The 19,263-nt window shown below is 42.2% G+C and overlaps 1 protein-coding gene across 1 annotated transcript; it reads left to right on the plus strand.

Moving 5' to 3' along the window:
- Nucleotides 1–1,406: 1,406 nt before the first annotated feature.
- On the plus strand, nucleotides 1,407–17,067 carry LOC134405516 (vomeronasal type-2 receptor 26-like). The gene is made up of 5 exons (XM_063136762.1): nucleotides 1,407–1,685; nucleotides 1,786–2,634; nucleotides 4,497–4,724; nucleotides 7,623–7,749; nucleotides 16,160–17,067. Exons 1-5 carry the CDS (start codon nucleotides 1,407–1,409, stop codon nucleotides 17,065–17,067), a joined length of 2,391 nt encoding a protein of 796 aa, XP_062992832.1.
- Nucleotides 17,068–19,263: the final 2,196 nt, after the last annotated feature.

Consider the following 19,263-nt stretch of genomic DNA (forward strand, 5'->3'; position numbering starts at 1 on the left):
TTTTCGGAATGAGAAAAGTAGGATTCTAGAATGCCTGGAGCTTATCAGTTATTTTGTTTGTGCTGCCTGTGGAATGCGGTGTTTGTTCATTCTCAACACTTCATTCACTTTCACCTATTGTCTCATCTTTGTTTAGAGATGGAGAGAATTTCATTTGGTCATCCTGTTAAGTGAACCAAACACAATTGGGTTTGCTGGAATAATATATGAATTGGAACACCATTATCCTTTTGATGATTCACTTATTTTACATATTTTATGGAAATCTGCAGACAAAAATCTCTATTTTATGCCAGAAATTCATATCTTTTAAAGGTGAATTATCACAGTTCTTTAAAAACAAACAAAACAAAACAAAACAAAAATCAGATAGAACAGACTAATCATTGATACAGACAATACTTAAACTGACATCAACTGGTCCATCACTCCTATCGCTGTCATCTATTCACATCCATTCTTTCAAATTAAATCCTGTTATTTCGTATTATTATACTTCTCAAGAATTACCATGTTCTATGCTGTTTTTACAATTCACTGTTATAGTGTTCTATTTATGGCTGAGTGCCCTTATACACATTATATAAAGTCAAATCTGACTGTTGTGTTGATTATGTACTTGACCAGGGAGCACTCGGATCCTGATTTCCTAATACACTTTGGTATACACTGAGGTTTGTTAATAGAAGTTTATCCCTACTTTTTCTCCAAGTTTATAAATTCAATATGATGTGTGAATTGGCAGTGAGGCACTGTGTCTTAGTCAAATATTTCTACTTTTCCATTTATGGAAGGCTTTTTTCCTCAACCAGCTTCATAGAGCTCTAGGAAAAGTAGACATACTTGCTTGAACATGCTTCAGTTTATCTTATATTTATTTTTTGATTTAAGTTTTTCATACAGAAATTTTAAGTGGAAAGCAATATTCATATAAAATATCAAATTGCAAGAAGAAAAAGATGTGGAAATAGAGTATCAGGGTAAATTTCTTGTCCCTTTAGATCCTATTTTTCCAAAGGCTTTTTATACAACATACAAATGAACTATTTGTTTTTGGCTGTGTAGTTTCTATATTAAAAGGTATTTATTCCAGTGGATATGGAAATCAGTTTATTAAGCACAATGACAGCAATTTATGAGGATTTAGAGTTTCCTTAATATATGATTTCATTCCTTTCTTCCTTTCCTTTCTTTTCTTTACCTTCCATGCTTTTCCTTTCCTTACTTTCTACTTCACCCACAAAAAAACTGAAAATAGCTGCTACCCTACTTTATCTTCTGTTAAAGTTTCTAAATGGCACTATGCTGTACCTCAAAAACATGTTGAGATATGATGATGAAAAGTTCAAATGAACTTCCTGTTATTTCATTAAACTGTCAACTCTCATTACAGTTCCGTTCCAAAGATGTACCAGCACATCCTGGCCTTGTCATTTGCTGTAAAAGAGATAAATGAGAATCACAAAATCTTACCAAACATCACTCTGGGTTTCCACATTCTCAATGGCTACTACAATGCAAGGTTGACCTATAAGGCCACAATGAGTCTACTTTGCACGCACCAGCAATTTGTTCCCAACTTCATGTGTGATGAACAGAAAAAAATTACAGCTGTCATTGGAGGACTTCTGAGTGAAGCATCTGCTGTTATGGCCCAAATCATTGGCATCTACAAGATTCCACAGGTAGGACATTTGCATGAGGTTCTTGAAATTCAATGGTACTGAATGTAACATTCTCTTTGTATCAACCTGAATATCACTTAGACATTTTATTTTATTTCAGCTCAGTTATGGGTCATTTTCCACAGCACACGGTGACAAAACACTATTCCCATTTTTGTACAAGATGGTGCCAAATGAATCACATCAGTACTTGGGGGTTGTCCGGTTACTTCAGCATTTTGGATGGACATGGGTTGGGCTCTTGGCTGTGGATGATGATTACGGGGACAAGTTCTTGCAGACAGTGGTACCACTGTTTTCCCAGAATAGTATCTGCTATGCATTCATACTTCGATTACCAAAAAGGACTTACCAGGACGAGTATACAGACTTGCTTTTAAACATGATAGAGAAATATTCAGTTCTCATGGGAAAGAAATCCAGTGCATGTTTTGTACATGGAGAACCTCCATCTTGGCAGAATTTGAGAACAATGCTGTTCTTAGCACCACTTTTTTCATTGCCACCCCTGGGTAAAGTGTGGATTGCAACATCTCAATGGGATTTTGAAGCTGTGTATGTACAAAAGTTGTGGGATATGCAGAATTTCCATGGAGCCATAGCCTTCACGGTTTACTCAAACCAGCCACTTGGATTCCAGGAATTTCTTCACACTGTAAAGCCTAACTGGACAAAAGCAGACAATTTTATTCAGAATTTCTGGGAACAGGCATTTAGCTGTCCATTAAAAATTCCCAATATGAATGCGGAGGGTGAGGAATTCTGCTCTGGGGATGAAGAGTTGGAGAGCCTTCCTAGTACTTTCTTTGAAATGAACATGACTGGTCACAGTTATAATGTCTACAATGCTGTCTATGTTGTGGCACATGCTTTGCATGCCATCTATGAATCCAGAAGAAGACGGGTAGAGAGAGGGCCACCAGCAGTTCAGAATGTACAACCATGGCAGGTGATCATATTCCAAAGACTCTTCTTCTTCTTCTTCTTCTTCTGCTGCTGCTTCTGCTTCTGCTTCTTCTTCTTCTGCTGCTGCTGCTGCTGGTGCTGCTGGTGCTGTTTCTGCTTCTGCTTTTTCTCCTCCTCCTCCTCCTCCTCCTCCCTTCGTTCACTCATGGTGTTTTTTCTAGACAGACAAGTCAGACTTTGCTGCATTTTACGGATTTTTGTTGTTGTTGTTATGGTATTGATGATGATGATGATGATGATTTCTTGCATTTCTATACCACCCAAAAGCCAAAGATTTCTGGGCAGTTTACAAAAGATTAAAACATTAAACATTAAAAATCAATCTACAAAGATTAAAACCACGAAAATGTAAAACAGAAAGGGTACAAAAACTACATTCATTTAAAAACAATTTGGAACACTCAGCAAAACTGAAAGATAGATCTGGGATTGATTAAAAACTCAATATATGCTGCTAATGCCTGTAAGAATAGAAAAGCTTTGACCCAGCTTTTTGCATACATTTGGTCAATTTTCTCTCTCTCTCTCTCTCTCTATAGAGAGAGAGAGAGGGGGGGCGTTAATGTTGTTAAGTGTTCTTGTATGTGTGTGTGTGTGTTTGTGTGTATGTGTGTGTGTGTGTTTGTGTGTATGTGTGTGTTTTAACATACAGTGTCACCCTATCTGGAAAAAAAGGAAGAAGTTGACAAATTAGCAAAATCAAAGCATAATATATGCAATTTGAAACATGAATAATCAATATCATGTCAAGACATAACACATTGCACAAATTACTGGTGTAAATTGTGTTATTTGCTTAAATTATTGCCATAAATAGCATAATTTGATCAAATTAGTGCAATAAATTCTATCGTTTTTGCAAATTAAAGCCACAATATGAGCAAGTTAAGCAATTTTCAGCCACAATTTTCAGCTGCAATTTGCAGAAAACTCTGTTTGTGGAAATTACAGCTGAGACCCATATAATATGTAAAAGGTCCCTGGAACTTGAGGAAACCACATAATGCAGCTCACAAAAGCAAGCTGAGGCCACAGCTAGACCTAAGGTTTATCCTGGGATCATCCAGGGTTCGCCTCTGCCTGAGCACTGGATCCCCTGTGTGTCACCTAGATGAACAGATTTGACCCCTGGACGATCCAGGGATAAACCTTAGGTCTAGCTATGGCCTCTGTCAGGCATGCCATGGAAGGATGTTGAACCCAAAATAGGCTGGATTGCACAACAATGGACATCCCTACATGAGGCAGGAATACCTGCTCCCCCCTGCTCATTTACCTCCTCCTCCTCCACTCTTCCTTTCCCCCACTTTTTAAATTTCCATTAGCTGTGGCAGCACAAGTTATCTCACCCATGAATACTGCACTTGAGGAAGGGATCTTTTCCCACAGTGAAGCACGGTGAGCGAGGTGGCACATATTGTTCAAATTGACTATATACACTGTTTTCCACCTTTGAGGTAAAGTTGCCACACAGAGGGTCTTTAAGGTCATCTCATTCACTATGTCTCATTATGAAGAAGGAGCCTTTCCTCAGTGTGAGTCATGGGATAGGTGCTGGAGCAACATCAGCCCTTTTGTCCAGTGGCATTTAGAAGCTCTCCACAGCCAGAGGACAGGAAGGAAGGAAACTGGCTGGTTGGGAAACAGTGGTGGCAGCAGGAGCCCTGAGGGGTACATGACATCCTCCAATCCTCCCAATTCATAATCAGAGGCATGTCATAAGACAAAACCAGTCCAAATCACAATATAGTTTTAAACGAATCCATTCTTTGTTAAGCTCCTTGGAGATATTTCAACAGCTTGTTGTACCTTGGTTTCTTTTTCCCTTTTTCTTTTTCAACCTAGTTCCATCACTTTCTAAAGAGCATCTTGTTCAACAACAGTGCTGGAGATACTGTGACTTTTGATGAAAATGAAGAATTTACAGCTGGTTTTGATGTCACAAACTTGATTACATTCCCAAATAACTCTTTTGTTAGAGTAAAAGTTGGAAAAGTTGAACCTCGGGCTCCTCCAGGGAAAGAGTTGAGCCTTGATGATAATCAAATTCAGTGGCACCGAAGTTTTAACCAGGTGAGACAAAGATACAGTTCTACTAGCCCATCTCCTTTCTTGAACTACACTAGTGTGCTTGGGGGAACCACACAATGTCACTCCCGCCCGGTGCTGCACAACTTCAAAGAGGTGAGACAGAGAGGTCCCTAAGGGCAAGACATCCCACACAGCCCATCAAGCCTCAGAAAGTGCCAAATACCATGAGATGCCAACGACTGGTCACCAAACCTCTTCTGATAAATTTGTAATTTTGCATTGCTGCTGTTTTTATCTGGTTGAGCTTTTATATTGTATTTTATATTATGGTTTTATACTGTTGTTTTATATGTTGAATGGTTTTAATTTTTGTGAACCGCCCAGAGAGCTCCGGCTATTGGGCAGTATAGAAATGTAATAAATAAAATAAATAAATAAAATAAAATAAAGATTCCTACACAAACCTGCCCATTCCAAGCAACCTATTTACCCACCCCCAACTACATTAAATACCAGTATGGAGTAGGCAAAAACCCTGTACACCAGAGCTGATTGGTGGCAAGCACAATTTGTCATTCACCAGGGCCACTGTCACAGAGGGGTAATACCCTTTTCCATTAGTGGAAGGGGAGAACAGGCAACATATAGTGCCCCTCACATTATTATTATTATTATTATTATTATTATTATTATTATTATTATTATTATTATTATTATTATTTTATATAGCACCATCAATGTACATGGTGCTGTACAGAGTAGAACAGTAAATAGCAAGACCCTGCCGCATAGGCTTACATTCTAATAAAATCATAATGAAACAATAAGGAGGGGAAGAGAATGCAAACAGGCACAGGGTAGGGTAAACAGGCACTGGGTAGGGTTGACTCCCCAAACAGAGATCACAAAAATAAGTTACTATTTTAAAAGTTTAAAGTTTTAGTGAAGACAAATGTTAACAGGATTTTTTAAAAAATTCAACTGGTTACAAAAACATGGCAGACAAAAATAATAATATGAGCAACATGGCCATAGAGGTTTAAGGGATGTCACAGGAGTTCCTTTTTTGGACCATCATGCCTGGAATCTTGCATAAATGGCCACTTTATAATGGATATTTGCGTAAATGGCCATTTAATGTTTTATTTATTTATTACATATGTATACTGCCCAACAGCCAAGGCTCTCTGGACAGTTTACGATTAAAACCATAATATACAAAAATCAAGATTTAAAACTTTAAAAATTTGAAAGTGTCATATAAATCCAGAATGAGTTATAGTCCAGGGAAACCTTGTCTAAAAAGATGTGTTTTCAGGAGGCATTTGAAGGATGTTATATTTTCTGCCTCCTAAACCACATGAGGGAGGGTTTTCCAGAGGGTGGGTTCACTACAGAGAAGGCCCACTGTCGAAGTTCTTCGTGATGATATTCTGTTCATCTTGAAATGACAAGCAGGACCCCCTCTGATGATTGTAAATGTTGTCTGGGTGTATATAAGGGAAGGCAGTCTGCTAAGTATCCTGTTCCCAAGTTGTTTAGGGCTTTACAAGATAATAACATAACCTTGTACATGGCTTGGTAGCTAACAGGCAGCAAGTGCAATTCTTTTAACATAGGTTTTATATATTAGCAGAGCTAGGTGTTCAGGGCTTTGCTAGACCAGGCCTTAGCGCGCCTTCCAACCCGGTTTCCCTGCTGTGTGTCCAGATGACGCACAGGGGAATCCGGCGGCAGGCCGCAGTGAGGCCTGGTCTAGCGCGCCATAAGCAAAATCGCTTATGGCGCGCTTTTTTCCTAGCTCCGGCCTCAGGCCGGGGCTGGGGGAAGTGTGGAGACTTCCGCGGCTTTTTGCGGCTCCTCGCTTACTCACGAGGAGCCGCGAAAAGCCGCAGACCGGCCTGGCACAGCGCTCGTATGAGCGCTGTGCCCATCGGCCCGGGGGCGGGGGGGGAAGGAGAGGGGATGGGGAAGGATGGCAGGGTGGGTGGCAAGGGGGGCGGCAGGTGACAGAGGGAGCGTGGCGGCGGCGGCGCTCGGCGCTCCCTCTGTCACCCGCCGCCCCCCCTTGCCACCCCCCGCCATCCTTCCCCCCCCCCGGTTTTTTTAAAAAACACCCTTACGTTCCAGGAGTCTTCGGGCCACCCGCGGCCCCTTTAAACAACAACAACAACAAAATGGCGGATGCCGCAGGGCTTGCATCCTCCCTGCGGCTCCGCCGTCTGGAAGCGTGGGGGAGGTGTGCTAACGTTAGCGCGCCTCGGCCCCGCCTCCCTGCCGGCGTAAGCCGGCAGGTCTAGGAAGGCCCCTAGTGAGCACTCTGCTGCGGTCTGCACAAGCTGCAGCTTCCGAAACACACATACTGGTAGCCCCACATATAGCACATTACAGTAATCTAATTGTGAGGTTGCCAGTGCATAATTGACCATGGCTAGGGTTTCCTATCCAGGAACAGGTATAGCTGCTGTACCAACCAAAGTTGATAATGGGCACTCCAGACCACTGAGGCCACCTGGGTCTCCAGTAACAAAGACAGATACAGGAGCACCCCCAAACTACCCATGTAAAATAGAGACATCATTTTTGTGCAAAAGGCAGTTCACTGAGGAGTTAGATGGTTGAATGCTGCTCCTCTGGTGCTTGTGGATCACCTAGCTGAAAATGGGAAAACTCATCACCAATACATGCCACCATTGGAGGACACCAAGTTGGAGAAGGGTGTTCTAGGTATCACTTTTCCAGAATTAGGACAGAACATATGCAATCCTCCAAGAAACTAAAAAGCACTTGTGACACTTTAAAGGGCAAACTGCCTATTCCATACAAGGAGCACAGAGTAAACCAAATAAAGTCATCATTCCATATAAACAGCCACTCCATAGAGATTATTCATCCTCAATATACACTTTCTTAATGCTATTCTCCCCTGTTTCTGGACAGGTGCTGCCCCTTTCTGCATGCAATGACAACTGCTATCCTGGTTATAGCAGAAAGAAGAAGGAAGGAGAGAAATTCTGCTGCTATGATTGCATTCCCTGTCCAGGAGGGATGATCTCAGATGAAAAAGGTAGGGGACATAATGGGCAGTAAGTTGGCCAATTGTCCCAAAAGTAAGTCTAAAATAGCCTATTATTTATTATTGTTGTTTGATATAGATAGTTCAGCAAGTAAAGCACTTTATGGCATAATTGCAGGAAGTGGACATTTAATAATATCTCTTTCAGGATGTGTGATTGTTGAAACTGTATTTTTCAGATATGGATGCCTGTATCAAATGTCCAGAAGATCAGTATCCCAACAAGAATCAAAATCAATGCATTTCCCGTGCTCTGAGCTACTTGTCTTACAAAGAAACATTAGGAATCATCTTTATTATGTTTGCTCTTTCTTTCTCTTTAATTACAACTGCAGTGCTTGCAATGTTTAGAAAGCACAAGGATACCCCCATAGTCAAAGCCAACAATCGGAACCTCAGCTACATCTTACTCATCTCCCTCCTTCTTTGCTTCCTCTCGTCCCTGCTGTTTATTGGACGGCCTGAAAAGATTACCTGCCTCCTCCGACAAATGGCTTTTGGCACCGTCTTCTCTGTGGCCCTTTCCTCTGTGTTGGCAAAGACCATCACTGTGGTTCTAGCATTCATGGCAACCAAACCAGGATCTAGAATGAGGAAATGGGTGGGGAAAAGACTGGCAAATTCTATTGTCCTTTCTGGCACCTGTATCCAAGCAGGCATTTGTATAATTTGGCTAAGTACTTCTCCTCCATTCCCAGATATGGACATGCACTCACTGAATGACAAAATCATAGTGGAATGTAATGAAGGCTCATCTGTCATGTTTTACTGTGTCTTGGGTTACATGGGCTTCCTGGCCATTGCCAGCTTCACCATGGCTTTTCTGGCCAGGAAGTTGCCAGATACTTTCAATGAAGCCAAGTTTATCACTTTCAGCATGTTGATCTTTTGCAGTGTTTGGTTCTCCTTTGTTCCAACATACCTGAGCTCGAAAGGAAAATACATGGTAGCTGTGGAGATTTTCTCTATCTTAACCTCCAGTGCTGGCTTACTGGGTTCGATTTTTCCCCCTAAATGCTTTGTCATTCTATTGAAGCCTCAGCTAAACCAAAAGGAATATTTGACAAGGAGAGAAAAGTACACAACATAGGTTTGTCTTGGTATTCTGCTCTGATACATAGTTCTTTGGACATGTCAACTGAGTGGAGATGTAATTCCTAAAGTTCCCTTGTTGAAGCTAGTATGATTAAACTGATTTAGAAATATTTAAAAAAAAATTAAATTTTTATTTTCTACAATACTTAAACATACAACATACAATTAAAAAGAAAACAACATACTACATAAATGTTGAATAAATGTTGAATACATAATATCATATCTAAATAACATAATCAAACTTAACATATAAGTGCACCCCCCACCTCGGGATCTCATTCCTGATTCCAAAATCTCATACTTTCTTCTGCTGGCGGTTTCCCACTTCCCTTAGAAAACACAAATATTAGGAACTGTTTCCAAATTCCTTCAAAATCATTTGTTTTAGCTATACCTGTTCTCCATTTAATATTGCAAGTCAATTTGTCATTTATAGCTATGTCCCATACTTCTTTATACCATTCTTCAATAGAATATTCCCCTTGAATCTTCCAGTTCCTAGCTACAATCAATCTTGCTGCCGTCAGCAAATTCGTTATCAATTCCTTACTTTCTTTTTTACATTTTAAATCTTCAAATAGTGACAGTAATGCAACTTTTGGTGTTCTTTCTATCTTCATTCCCACAATTTCTTCCATCTCCGAAAACACCATCTTCCACAATTTTTGTACATATTTGCATTCCCACCACATATGTAAATACGTTCCTTTCCCCCCACATCCTCTCCAACAATTTGCTGAATGCTGATTATTTATCTTGTTTAATCTAACCGGGGTTAGGTACCACCTCCATATAATTTTAAAATAATTCTCTTTTATTCTTACTGACATATTTCTCAACGCTCTTTGTCTCCATAGTCCCTCCCAACTCTGTTGTCCTATTTGTATGTTTAAATCTGTCTCCCAAACCATTTTACCTGAACTATCCATCAACCATTTCTCCACCAATATTCTATAAATTTCACTCATTAACCCTTTTGACACTATTCTTTTCCCCCTATCCTTTTCTTTCTTAACTATTAATTCCTCAAACTTCGTCAATTCTCTACAATCTCCATTTTCTGTTATCCACTTTTTAGTCCACTGTTCTAATTGCCAATAATTTAACCAAGTTAATTTTTTATCTTTTAAAACCTCTTCTATTTTCTCTCTTGTATTCATTCCTCTTAACCATTCCCTTAATTTCATTTTATTTTTTTCTATTAAAACTTTACTTAATCTACTCTTTAATTCCTCCAGGAAATTTTTTAACATTATTACCGGTAACAAAGGGGAGCTGTTCGGAAGCAGCTCCCCTTTATATTTACTCCAAATTTCCCAGTGAAACCTTAAAAGCGGGTTACCTATACTTTCCACCCATTTCTTTTTCCCTTCCCTAAAAAATACATTTTCCAAAATTCTTATCTTCTGTAAAATTGAGCTTGTAATCATTTCAACTAGGGCTGTGCTCTGCTCCACTTCACTTCGGAGAAGCAATAGCGGAGCGGCCTGATTCGCCTGCAACAAAGGCAGAGACGAATTGGGTTGGGGGCTGGGGATCGAGGCAAAATGGTTTCCCTTGATCTGGAGCTCTGGATGCATGTAAGTGGGAGGGAGGGGGACTCACCTGGCGCTGCCACTGCTGCCGCAGTCCATGCGGTGACAGCTAAGGGGCAGGGGGAGGGGAGCTTACCTGCCTCCATTATGGGCTTCAACTGAGGGCCAGGCCTCAAAGCGGAAGTGAGCTGCCTGCTTCCACTTTGAAACTTGGCCCTCAGTTGAATCCTGCGATGGAGGCAGGTAAGGGGGTGGGGGTTTGCTTACCTGGCTCTGCCGCCAGCACAGTCCATGCAGCAGCAGTGGCGGAGCCAGGTAAGGGGCAGGAGAAGGGGGCTTACCTGTGTCCATCATGGGCTTCAATTGAGGCCCTGTCTTGAAGCCAGAAGAGAAGGCCTCTTCTGGCTTCAAGCCAGGGCCTCAATTTAAGCCCGCAACAGACACAGGTAAGGGGATGGTGGTTTGGCTTACCTGGCACTGCTGCCGCCATCCATGCGGCGAAGGCAGCAGAGCCATGTAAGGGGGCAGGGGGGAGGGGTGCTTACCTTCCTCCATCGCCGTCTGTCGCGGGCTTTAACTGAGGCCCCTGCTTGAAGCTGGAAGAGGCCGTGGCCTTCTCTTCTGGCTTCAATCGGAGCCTCAATTTAAGCCTGCGATGGACCACAATGGACACAGGTAAGGGGGCGGGGGGGGTTGGCTTACCTCGCGCTGCTGCCGCCACTCATGCAGTGACGATGGCGGAGCCGGATCTTGCTCCGCAGAGCGGGGGATGGGTGGATTGGCCTGAAGTGGTTCGGGCCCAATCTGGAAGTTCCAGATCGGTCCATGTAGCGGTTCGGGGGGGGGGGGGTCCATGCACAGCCCTAATTTAAACTGTGCTACATAGCATTCCCACAAATATAGCATTCCCAGAGAGGTCCGCCTGGCGCCTACACTGTACTGCTTTCGTCGCCAGCTGAAGACCTTTTTATTCACTCAGTATTTTAACACTTAATTTTAACTTAAATTTAAATTTTACTGTTTTAACTCTGTATTTTAATCTTATATCAACTTTGCTGTGTGGTTTTATCCTGGTTGCGCTTTTTATACTGTATTTCGTAATTGTGTTTTTAACCTGTCGGGTGTGTTATTGTGGTTTTAATTTTTGTGAACCGCCCAGAGAGCTTCGGCTATTGGGCGGTATAAAAATGTAACAAATAAATAAATAAATAAATATGTTTCAGTGTTCTGTCCTTGTTCTAGAATTGTGGGTAAATCTGTTTAACACTGATGTAGCTGCAGTCATGGGGAAGTGACTTTCTCAACATCTCTCTGCTTGGTTCTTCAATTAACTTAAATTGATTAAAGAATTTTAAACTGATTAAATTCTCTTAACTAGTCTGAGAATTGTTTACACCCATGTGCCGTACAACTTCATAGAAACATGCTAACCTGGTTTTTATAGAGTGTCAAGGACACACTGACATTGATACTTCTCTGCATGTAAGAACCATAACCATATCTTCTCACATGGGCTGCCTAATGGATGCAGACAAACAGCATTGTCTTGCCTGTCATGAGGCTGAAGATGCAGACATGCTGGTTTGTCATGGCTTGCTATCAAGATCTCTTACCACAAACAACACTTTGTCCATATTACTCTTCCTAGGTTTGTAAGTAGAAGCATGGCAGTGCCTCTCAGAAAGATAGATTTGGCCAAACAGGTTTTATTGTCCTACCTATAGACTACATCACAGGCAGGCAACTTCTCGGAGAGCAGGGTGTGACACTGCCCCCAGACCTCATTAGGGGCCACACCCCTGCTCCCATAACCTTGAAATTTCTCAGTGAATTCCACAGTGTGGTACTGGCAATGATGGTACTGGTGTTGGTTTAATTATTTTATTAGATCAGGGAATAGGGATTCAGCTTGTGTTGGATGGGGTTACACTCCCCCTGAAGACGCAGGTCCGCAGCTTGGGTGTACTTCTGGATTCAGGCCTGAGCCTGGATGCCCAGGTTTCGGCGGTGGCCAGGAGTTCATTTGCACAGTTAAAGCTAGTGCGCCAGCTGCGCCCGTTCCTAGAAATGTTGGACCTGGCCACGGTGACACATGCCTTAGTTACATCCCGATTGGATTACTGTAACGCGCTCTATGTGGGGCTGCCTTTGGAGAGTGTTCGGAAACTCCAGCTGGTTCAAAGAGCTGCAGCCAGATTGGTTACAGGGAGCATACCACTCCCCTGTTAAAACAGTTACACTGGCTTCCAGTCTGTTTCCGGGCACAATTCAAAGTGCTGGTTATGACCTATAAAGCTCTATATGGTTCGGGTCCAGGTTATTTGAAAGAACGTATTCTCCCTTATGAGCCTGCCCATGCTTTGAGATCTTCTGGAGAAGCCCTTCTTTCAGTCTCACCATCTTCACGGGCACGCTTGGTGGGAACATGGGGGAGGGCCTTCTTGGTGGCTGCTCCGGTGCTCCGGAACTCTCTTCCTGGGGAAGCTAGGCTGGCTCCCTCCTTGATGGGCTTTCGGAAGCAGGCTAAAACTTTTTTGTTCAAGCAGGCCTTTGGAGAATAATCCAGCCCTCCATCTATGTTAATGTCTTATAATTTTGTTGTGTATTTTTTAATTGTTTATGGTTTTGTTTCCATCCCCCCCCATGTATATTTTAAACTTTGTAAGGCCGCCTTGAGGCCCAGCATTGGGCAAAAGGCGGGATACAAATAAATATAATAATAATAATAATAATAATAATAATAATAATAATAATAATAATATTTGCTTAGTGTGAGGGTTGGCTTCACCCGATACAAACATGCTAACCTTTTTTTTTTAAGAATGTAAAGGAAGCACTGAACCAGGGGTCTCTACTTCTTGATTTTTAATCCATCTTTTAAAACAACAACAACAACAATGGAATGTGTCACAATCTCCTGCTATGCACAGGAAAAGCGCCACAATAAAATCAGCCTCTGAATGGGCCACATGGTCTTTGTTTACTTTGGTTCCAACCTATGTGTATGTGAAGACTGCCTGTTCTTGGCATTTAACACTAACTCCCAGTGAAGCATCTCCCCATATTGGCTTTGTTTTATAATTTATGCTTGTCAGAAAATGCAGCTCTTCTTCAAACAGGATGATTGGAGTGCAATGTGGACTCTGAGGACCAGAAGAGACAATGACCTTATTTTCAAGGCCTGATCTGTACCATCAATAAAGCTGTTCAAGGCTGTTCTGTCAACAAAGCTGTTCAAGGTTTTGAAGGCTTTTTGAGTAGCATTAGCTGAAAACTGTGTTTACCTGGACATTGTCATTGTCACCAAGTGCCAATTCTTAAAAGGGCTTCCCTCAAAAGCACAAACCAAGCCAAGTCCCCCCAATTAGGTCTAATCATCATAGATCCGGCAATTAGAGCCTATATCCTGCAGCTGATTATCAGGTAGGGGTGTGTGCAAGCAGAAAGAGTAGCTCTCCATCCTTTGCTGCTGTGTCTCACACACTTCAGATTAATAATACAAACAAGTAAACAGGACTGAGGAAAAGAAATGTTCAGGCAGAGGTTGTCAATGCAACAACAACAACAATGTTTTTTTTTATTTACCTGCACAAACATCCTTCCCATACAAAGTATCACAATGAAAAACTGTTAGCACAAACACTCACACCTGTCTATTAATGTGGTGCTGCCTTTGGAAATTGTTCAGAAGCTTCAGTTGGTCTTAATATTTTTATTTACAAAGAAGAAGCTTCAATTGGTCCAGCTGTGTGTCCAAATGGTTGACCAAGGCCAGTTATGCGGAGTGTGTCACTCCACTCAACTTCCTCAACGGTTGGCACATTTCAATTTCAAACAGCTCAGGGCCATGTTGTGGAAGGACCACCTTATCTCAGATAGCCCTAGCTTGGTTTTAAGATATTCAAATTATACACTTTGGAAGAGACCTCTCAGCTGCTGCACCTATGCTTTGGAATTCCCTTCAGAGGAAGCCCAGCCTAGTTCCCTCTGTGCTAGCCTTTCATTCAATGGGTAGAAACCAATTTGCTTAGAAAGACCTTTGACCTGTTAAACCAGGAGGGGGTAACTTGTGGCCCTCCAGATTTTTGCCTATAATCTTCATCAGCCCTACTCTGTAGAGCCAAAAATGATGGATAATTGGAGATATTGGGCAATAGTCGATTTTCTACTGATGTTTCTCAATTGGCTGCTGTTTGATTCTGTTCTTCTCTGCTCATGTTTTTGATACATTATTCTTTCAATGAGGTTTCATTCACTTGTAATATTTCTTTTTAATGTTTTTATTCTATCTGCATATTGCTTTTGCTCTTGGTAGTTGCACTAGTATGGGTACTAATCATAATCATGCTGTTTATTTACTACCTCCAGGATGAGGGACACATGGGAGAGGGCTGGTGCCAATGCTGACTTTATTCTGGCGCAAAGTAAAAACGTGGCTTTTTAACAAAGCCTTTAATGGTTAAATTCATCGAGCTCACACATTGTTTTAACTGTTTAAATTGTTTTTTTTATTGCTTTTAAATTCTATACTGGTTTTAGCTTGATTAATGGTTTAATTTGTTTTTAGCTATGTGTATTTATTGTTTTATATTGTATGATTTTATCTGTACACTGCCCTGAGATCCTAGTGATATAGGGCAGGATACAAATGATTTAAATAAAATAAAATAAAATAAATGCTACTCAATACCTAGAACTCTGGGGCAACACCAGGAAAGTAATGCTGCCTTCATGTTCTACTGATGTCTTTCCCATATGCATCCGATTCATCACTGTGGGAAACAGGATACCTGACTATATAACCCTGTGGTCTGTTCCAGTACAGCTTCCTTTATCTTAGGGCCTTGCTAGACCCAGCCGGATAAGCCGGCAGGGAGGCGGGGCGACAGCACGCTAACTTTAGCGCGCGCCCCCGCCTCCTAGACGGCCGACGTGCAGGGACTATGGAAGCCCTGCAGCGTCGGCCATTTTTTTTGTTAAAGGGGCCACGTGCGCCCCAAAGACTCTGGACAAGGTAAGGTTTTTTTTTTTACTTAACCCCCCCATCCACCCCCGCCCCCTCGCTGTCCCGTGTGTCGCCCTCCGCCCCCTCGCTGTCCCGTGTGTCACCCTTCACCCCCCTCGCTGTCCCGTATGTCGCCCTCTGCCCCCTTGCTGTCCCGTGTGTCGCCCTCCCGTGTGTCGCCCTCCGCCCCCCCTCGCTGTCCCGTGTGTCGCCCTCCGCCCCCCCCTCACTGTCCCGTGTATCGCCCTCTGCCATCCCCCTCTCCTGCCAGTCCGGCCTTCCCCCCCATCTCCCCCCCGGGATCCCCCCAGCACGATGGGCACAGCGCTCACAGTGACCAGTCCGTGGCTTTTCCTGGCTACTCGCGAGTAAGCGAGTAGCCGCAAAAAGCCACGTACCTTGGTAGACCTTCTATTTAAAAAATAACTTTCAGTGTTATATCCTGCTTAGTGTAGATGTGTCATGGGCCCCAACAGTTGTAAGTGCACTGCATCACCACTATAAAGCAGTAGTGTAGATCCTGCAGTGTCTCCATATTTTTAAATGTCTCATATACACTGCTTTTTACCAACCTATAATAGATAGATAGATAGATAGATACAATGTCTAGAGCAGGGTTTTTGAAAGGGTTTTTTTTTTTTTTGACAAAACACCAGACATAAGAAATGAATCTATCCATTTAATTTGAAACAGGGTATCTGTCAGGATAAAAATGATGGCATGATTTTGGTGGTTACTATTTTGTGAATTTCATTTTTTTCAGATATTGATGATTGCTTCAAATGCTCAGAAGATCAATTTCCAAACAGCAACCAAGTCTTCTGCATTCCCAAGATCCTAAATTTCCTCTCTTTCTCAGAACCTTTGGGGGTGACCTTAGCTTTCTTGTCATTCTCTTTTTTTCTGGTCACAGCTTTGGTACTAGCGACTTTCATCAAGAACCAGAACACTCCCATTGTCAAAGCCAACAATCGGGACCTCACATACACCCTGCTCATCTCCCTATTGCTCTGCTTCCTCTGCCCTTTGCTATTCATTGGGCAGCCTCAGATAGTGACCTGCTATTTACGACAAACTGCTTTTGGTGTCGTCTTCTCAGTGGCTGTTTCTTGTGTGTTGGCAAAAACCATTACTGTGGTTCTAGCTTTCTTGGCTACCAAACCCGGATCCAGGATGAGGAAATGGGTGGGGAAAACTCTGGCTAACTCTATTGTGCTAGGGTGCTCCCTTGTTCAAGCCAACATTTGTGCTTTATGGCTATGTGCTACTCCTCCATTCCCATATTTGGATATGAAATCTCTGTCTAGAGAAATCATAGCAAAATGCAATGAAGGATCAATCACAATGTTTTATTGTGTCCTGGGCTACCTGGGATTTCTGGCTATTGTCAGTTTCACTGTGGCTTTCTTAGCCAGAAAATTGCCAGATAGTTTCAATGAAGCTAAGTTCATCACATTCAGCATGTTGGTGTTTTGCAGTGTTTGGATTTCCTTTGTTCCATCATACCTGAGCACGAAGGGAAAGTACATGGTGGCTGTGGAGATCTTCTCCATTTTAACTTCTAGTGCTGTGTTGCTGGGATGTATCTTTTCCCCCAAATGCTACATTATTGTGTTGAGGCCTGGTCTGAACAGCAAAGATCAGCTTATTAGGGGAAAAATAAGAATATAATTGTTTTCCCATTTTTATTTTGCATTATTCAAAAACAATGGAGCTCTTTCAACGTAAATCAAAGATCATACACAGGGCCTTGCTAGACCTATCTGCAAATCCATGCGGGAGGAGTTGCCAGCCTGTGCTAGAAGTAGCGCAGGCTGTCACTCCTTTCCACACATTAGACATGACGGGCTGCATGGAAGCCCCATCCTGCCTGCCATTTTAGTTTAGTTTTTAAAGGGATAGAGCACACCAGCAATTAAGGTAAGGTGTTTTTTTTAAAAGGGTTCCCTGCTCCCCTTGGCTCTGATTCCCCCCTTGGCTCTTATTTCTGTCCCCCCAGCTCTGATCCCTTCCCCCATCTCTCTCCCGGCTCTGATCTCTCCCCCCTGATCTCCCCACGCCAGCTCCAATCTACCCCCCCAATCTCTCCACCCTGGCTCTGATGTGCCCAGTGATCCTGAGGTGTGTTGCGCCCCGTGCACAGCTTCTCCCAGCTACGTGCAAGTAACCCACTTAGCCGAGTAAAGCCGTGGAACATGCTAGACCTTCCGTGGTCCCAGCCTCAACCCGGGACTGTGGAAATACAGGGCTACAAGCGGAGCCTGTTACTGCGGGGCAAGGGAAGGTTGACCTGTGCCTGACCCTGGGATCCCCTGTGCATCATCTGGATGCACAGGAGCGAGCCCAGCTGTCAGCCCGGCCTAACCCGTGGTCTAGCAACGACCTAAGAAACTCCTCTTTCCATTCCAATTATTGCTCTTTCACATTCAGTACTCTCTTAACTTTCCAGTTTATTGAAGCTTGTGAAATAGTATGCTTTATGATTCATTCATCTTAAGAATGACTGGTTGGGAAATTTCATAGGAAGTGATATTTTAGCTAATGGTGTTAAAGATGGATGACATTTTAGTGTTGAAATCCTTGCAAAATAAAATTCATAGTTTATAAACTAACATGGATACTAGTAGAAGAGTCTCTAAGAGATAATCTGGTAGAATTAAACAGATCCAAGATTGTTACTGAGAGTATAACTCTTACCCACCTTGGTTTATGCTGTAAGAACCACCACCACCACCACCACAATGTTTCAAATACGGACAATGTAGCATCACAACAGACAATTCCATAGCACCCATAGCAATCCACTGCCACACAACAACTACAGAACACAACCGCAATGGTACTCCAAGGAACAGATGAAAGCAATACATGGTGGCTGTGGAGATCTTCTCCATTTTAGCTTCTAGTGCTGGGTTGCTTGGATTTATCTTTCCCCCCAAATGCTACATTACTGTGTTGAGGCCTGGTCTGAACAGCAAAGATCAGGTTCTTGGAAAATGAATTTAAGAATATAATTGTTTTCCCTTTTTATTTTGCATTGGGAGAAAATCAAAGATCCTACTAAGGGACTCCTCTTTCCATTCCAATTATGAACTGGTAGAAGTAAACAGATTCAAGCTTGTTACTGAGAGTGTAACTCTTACCCATCTTGGTTATGCTATGAAAAAATCCTAAACATTTCAAATATATATAGTCAATGTGGCATTACAACTGACAGTTCCATAGCATCCATTGCAAACCACTGCCACACAACAACCTCAGCACTCCACCACAATGGTATTCCAAGGAACAGAGGAAAGCAATCCCAGATAGCAATGGCAGAACATCTCCATGATGCCACCTTGCTGATGCACATGGATATGAGTCGGAACAATCCTTGAGCTGGAATTCAGAGAAATTCAGAGGGCTAAAGTTTTGCTAGTTTGCATATTCCTAGTTTTAGTTTAAACTATTAGCATTAGAAATGCATGAGCTAAATAAGAACAATTACAGGGAAGTTCTGAAGCTTTTTACTTAGTTATAATGAACAACTTTTTAAATATGATCATTATCTAAAATGGTTTATAGATGGGTGAATACAGGTGATTTGGAAGTTGAGGGTAATGGAAAATTAATGAGAACACCAAGTTACTGATACACTTTTTGTATGTAGATTTTTTTAAAAAAATTAAGGTAGTTAAGACTATGCAATCACCTTTGGTGATCACTAGTCCAACTTTTAGCCAATACTCATTGTGAGTCTGTCAAGGTCCTTGTAACATCACCAGACCCTACACTAGGCCCATCACATAAACCCTTCTCTGGCCAAGCGCCACCACTTGAAAACCTGAGGGAGGGTTAAATAAAACCTTTCCCATAGCTTTGAGG

The sequence above is a fragment of the Elgaria multicarinata genome, chromosome 11, assembly GCF_023053635.1.
Source record: "Elgaria multicarinata webbii isolate HBS135686 ecotype San Diego chromosome 11, rElgMul1.1.pri, whole genome shotgun sequence".
NCBI lineage: Eukaryota > Metazoa > Chordata > Lepidosauria > Squamata > Anguidae > Elgaria > Elgaria multicarinata.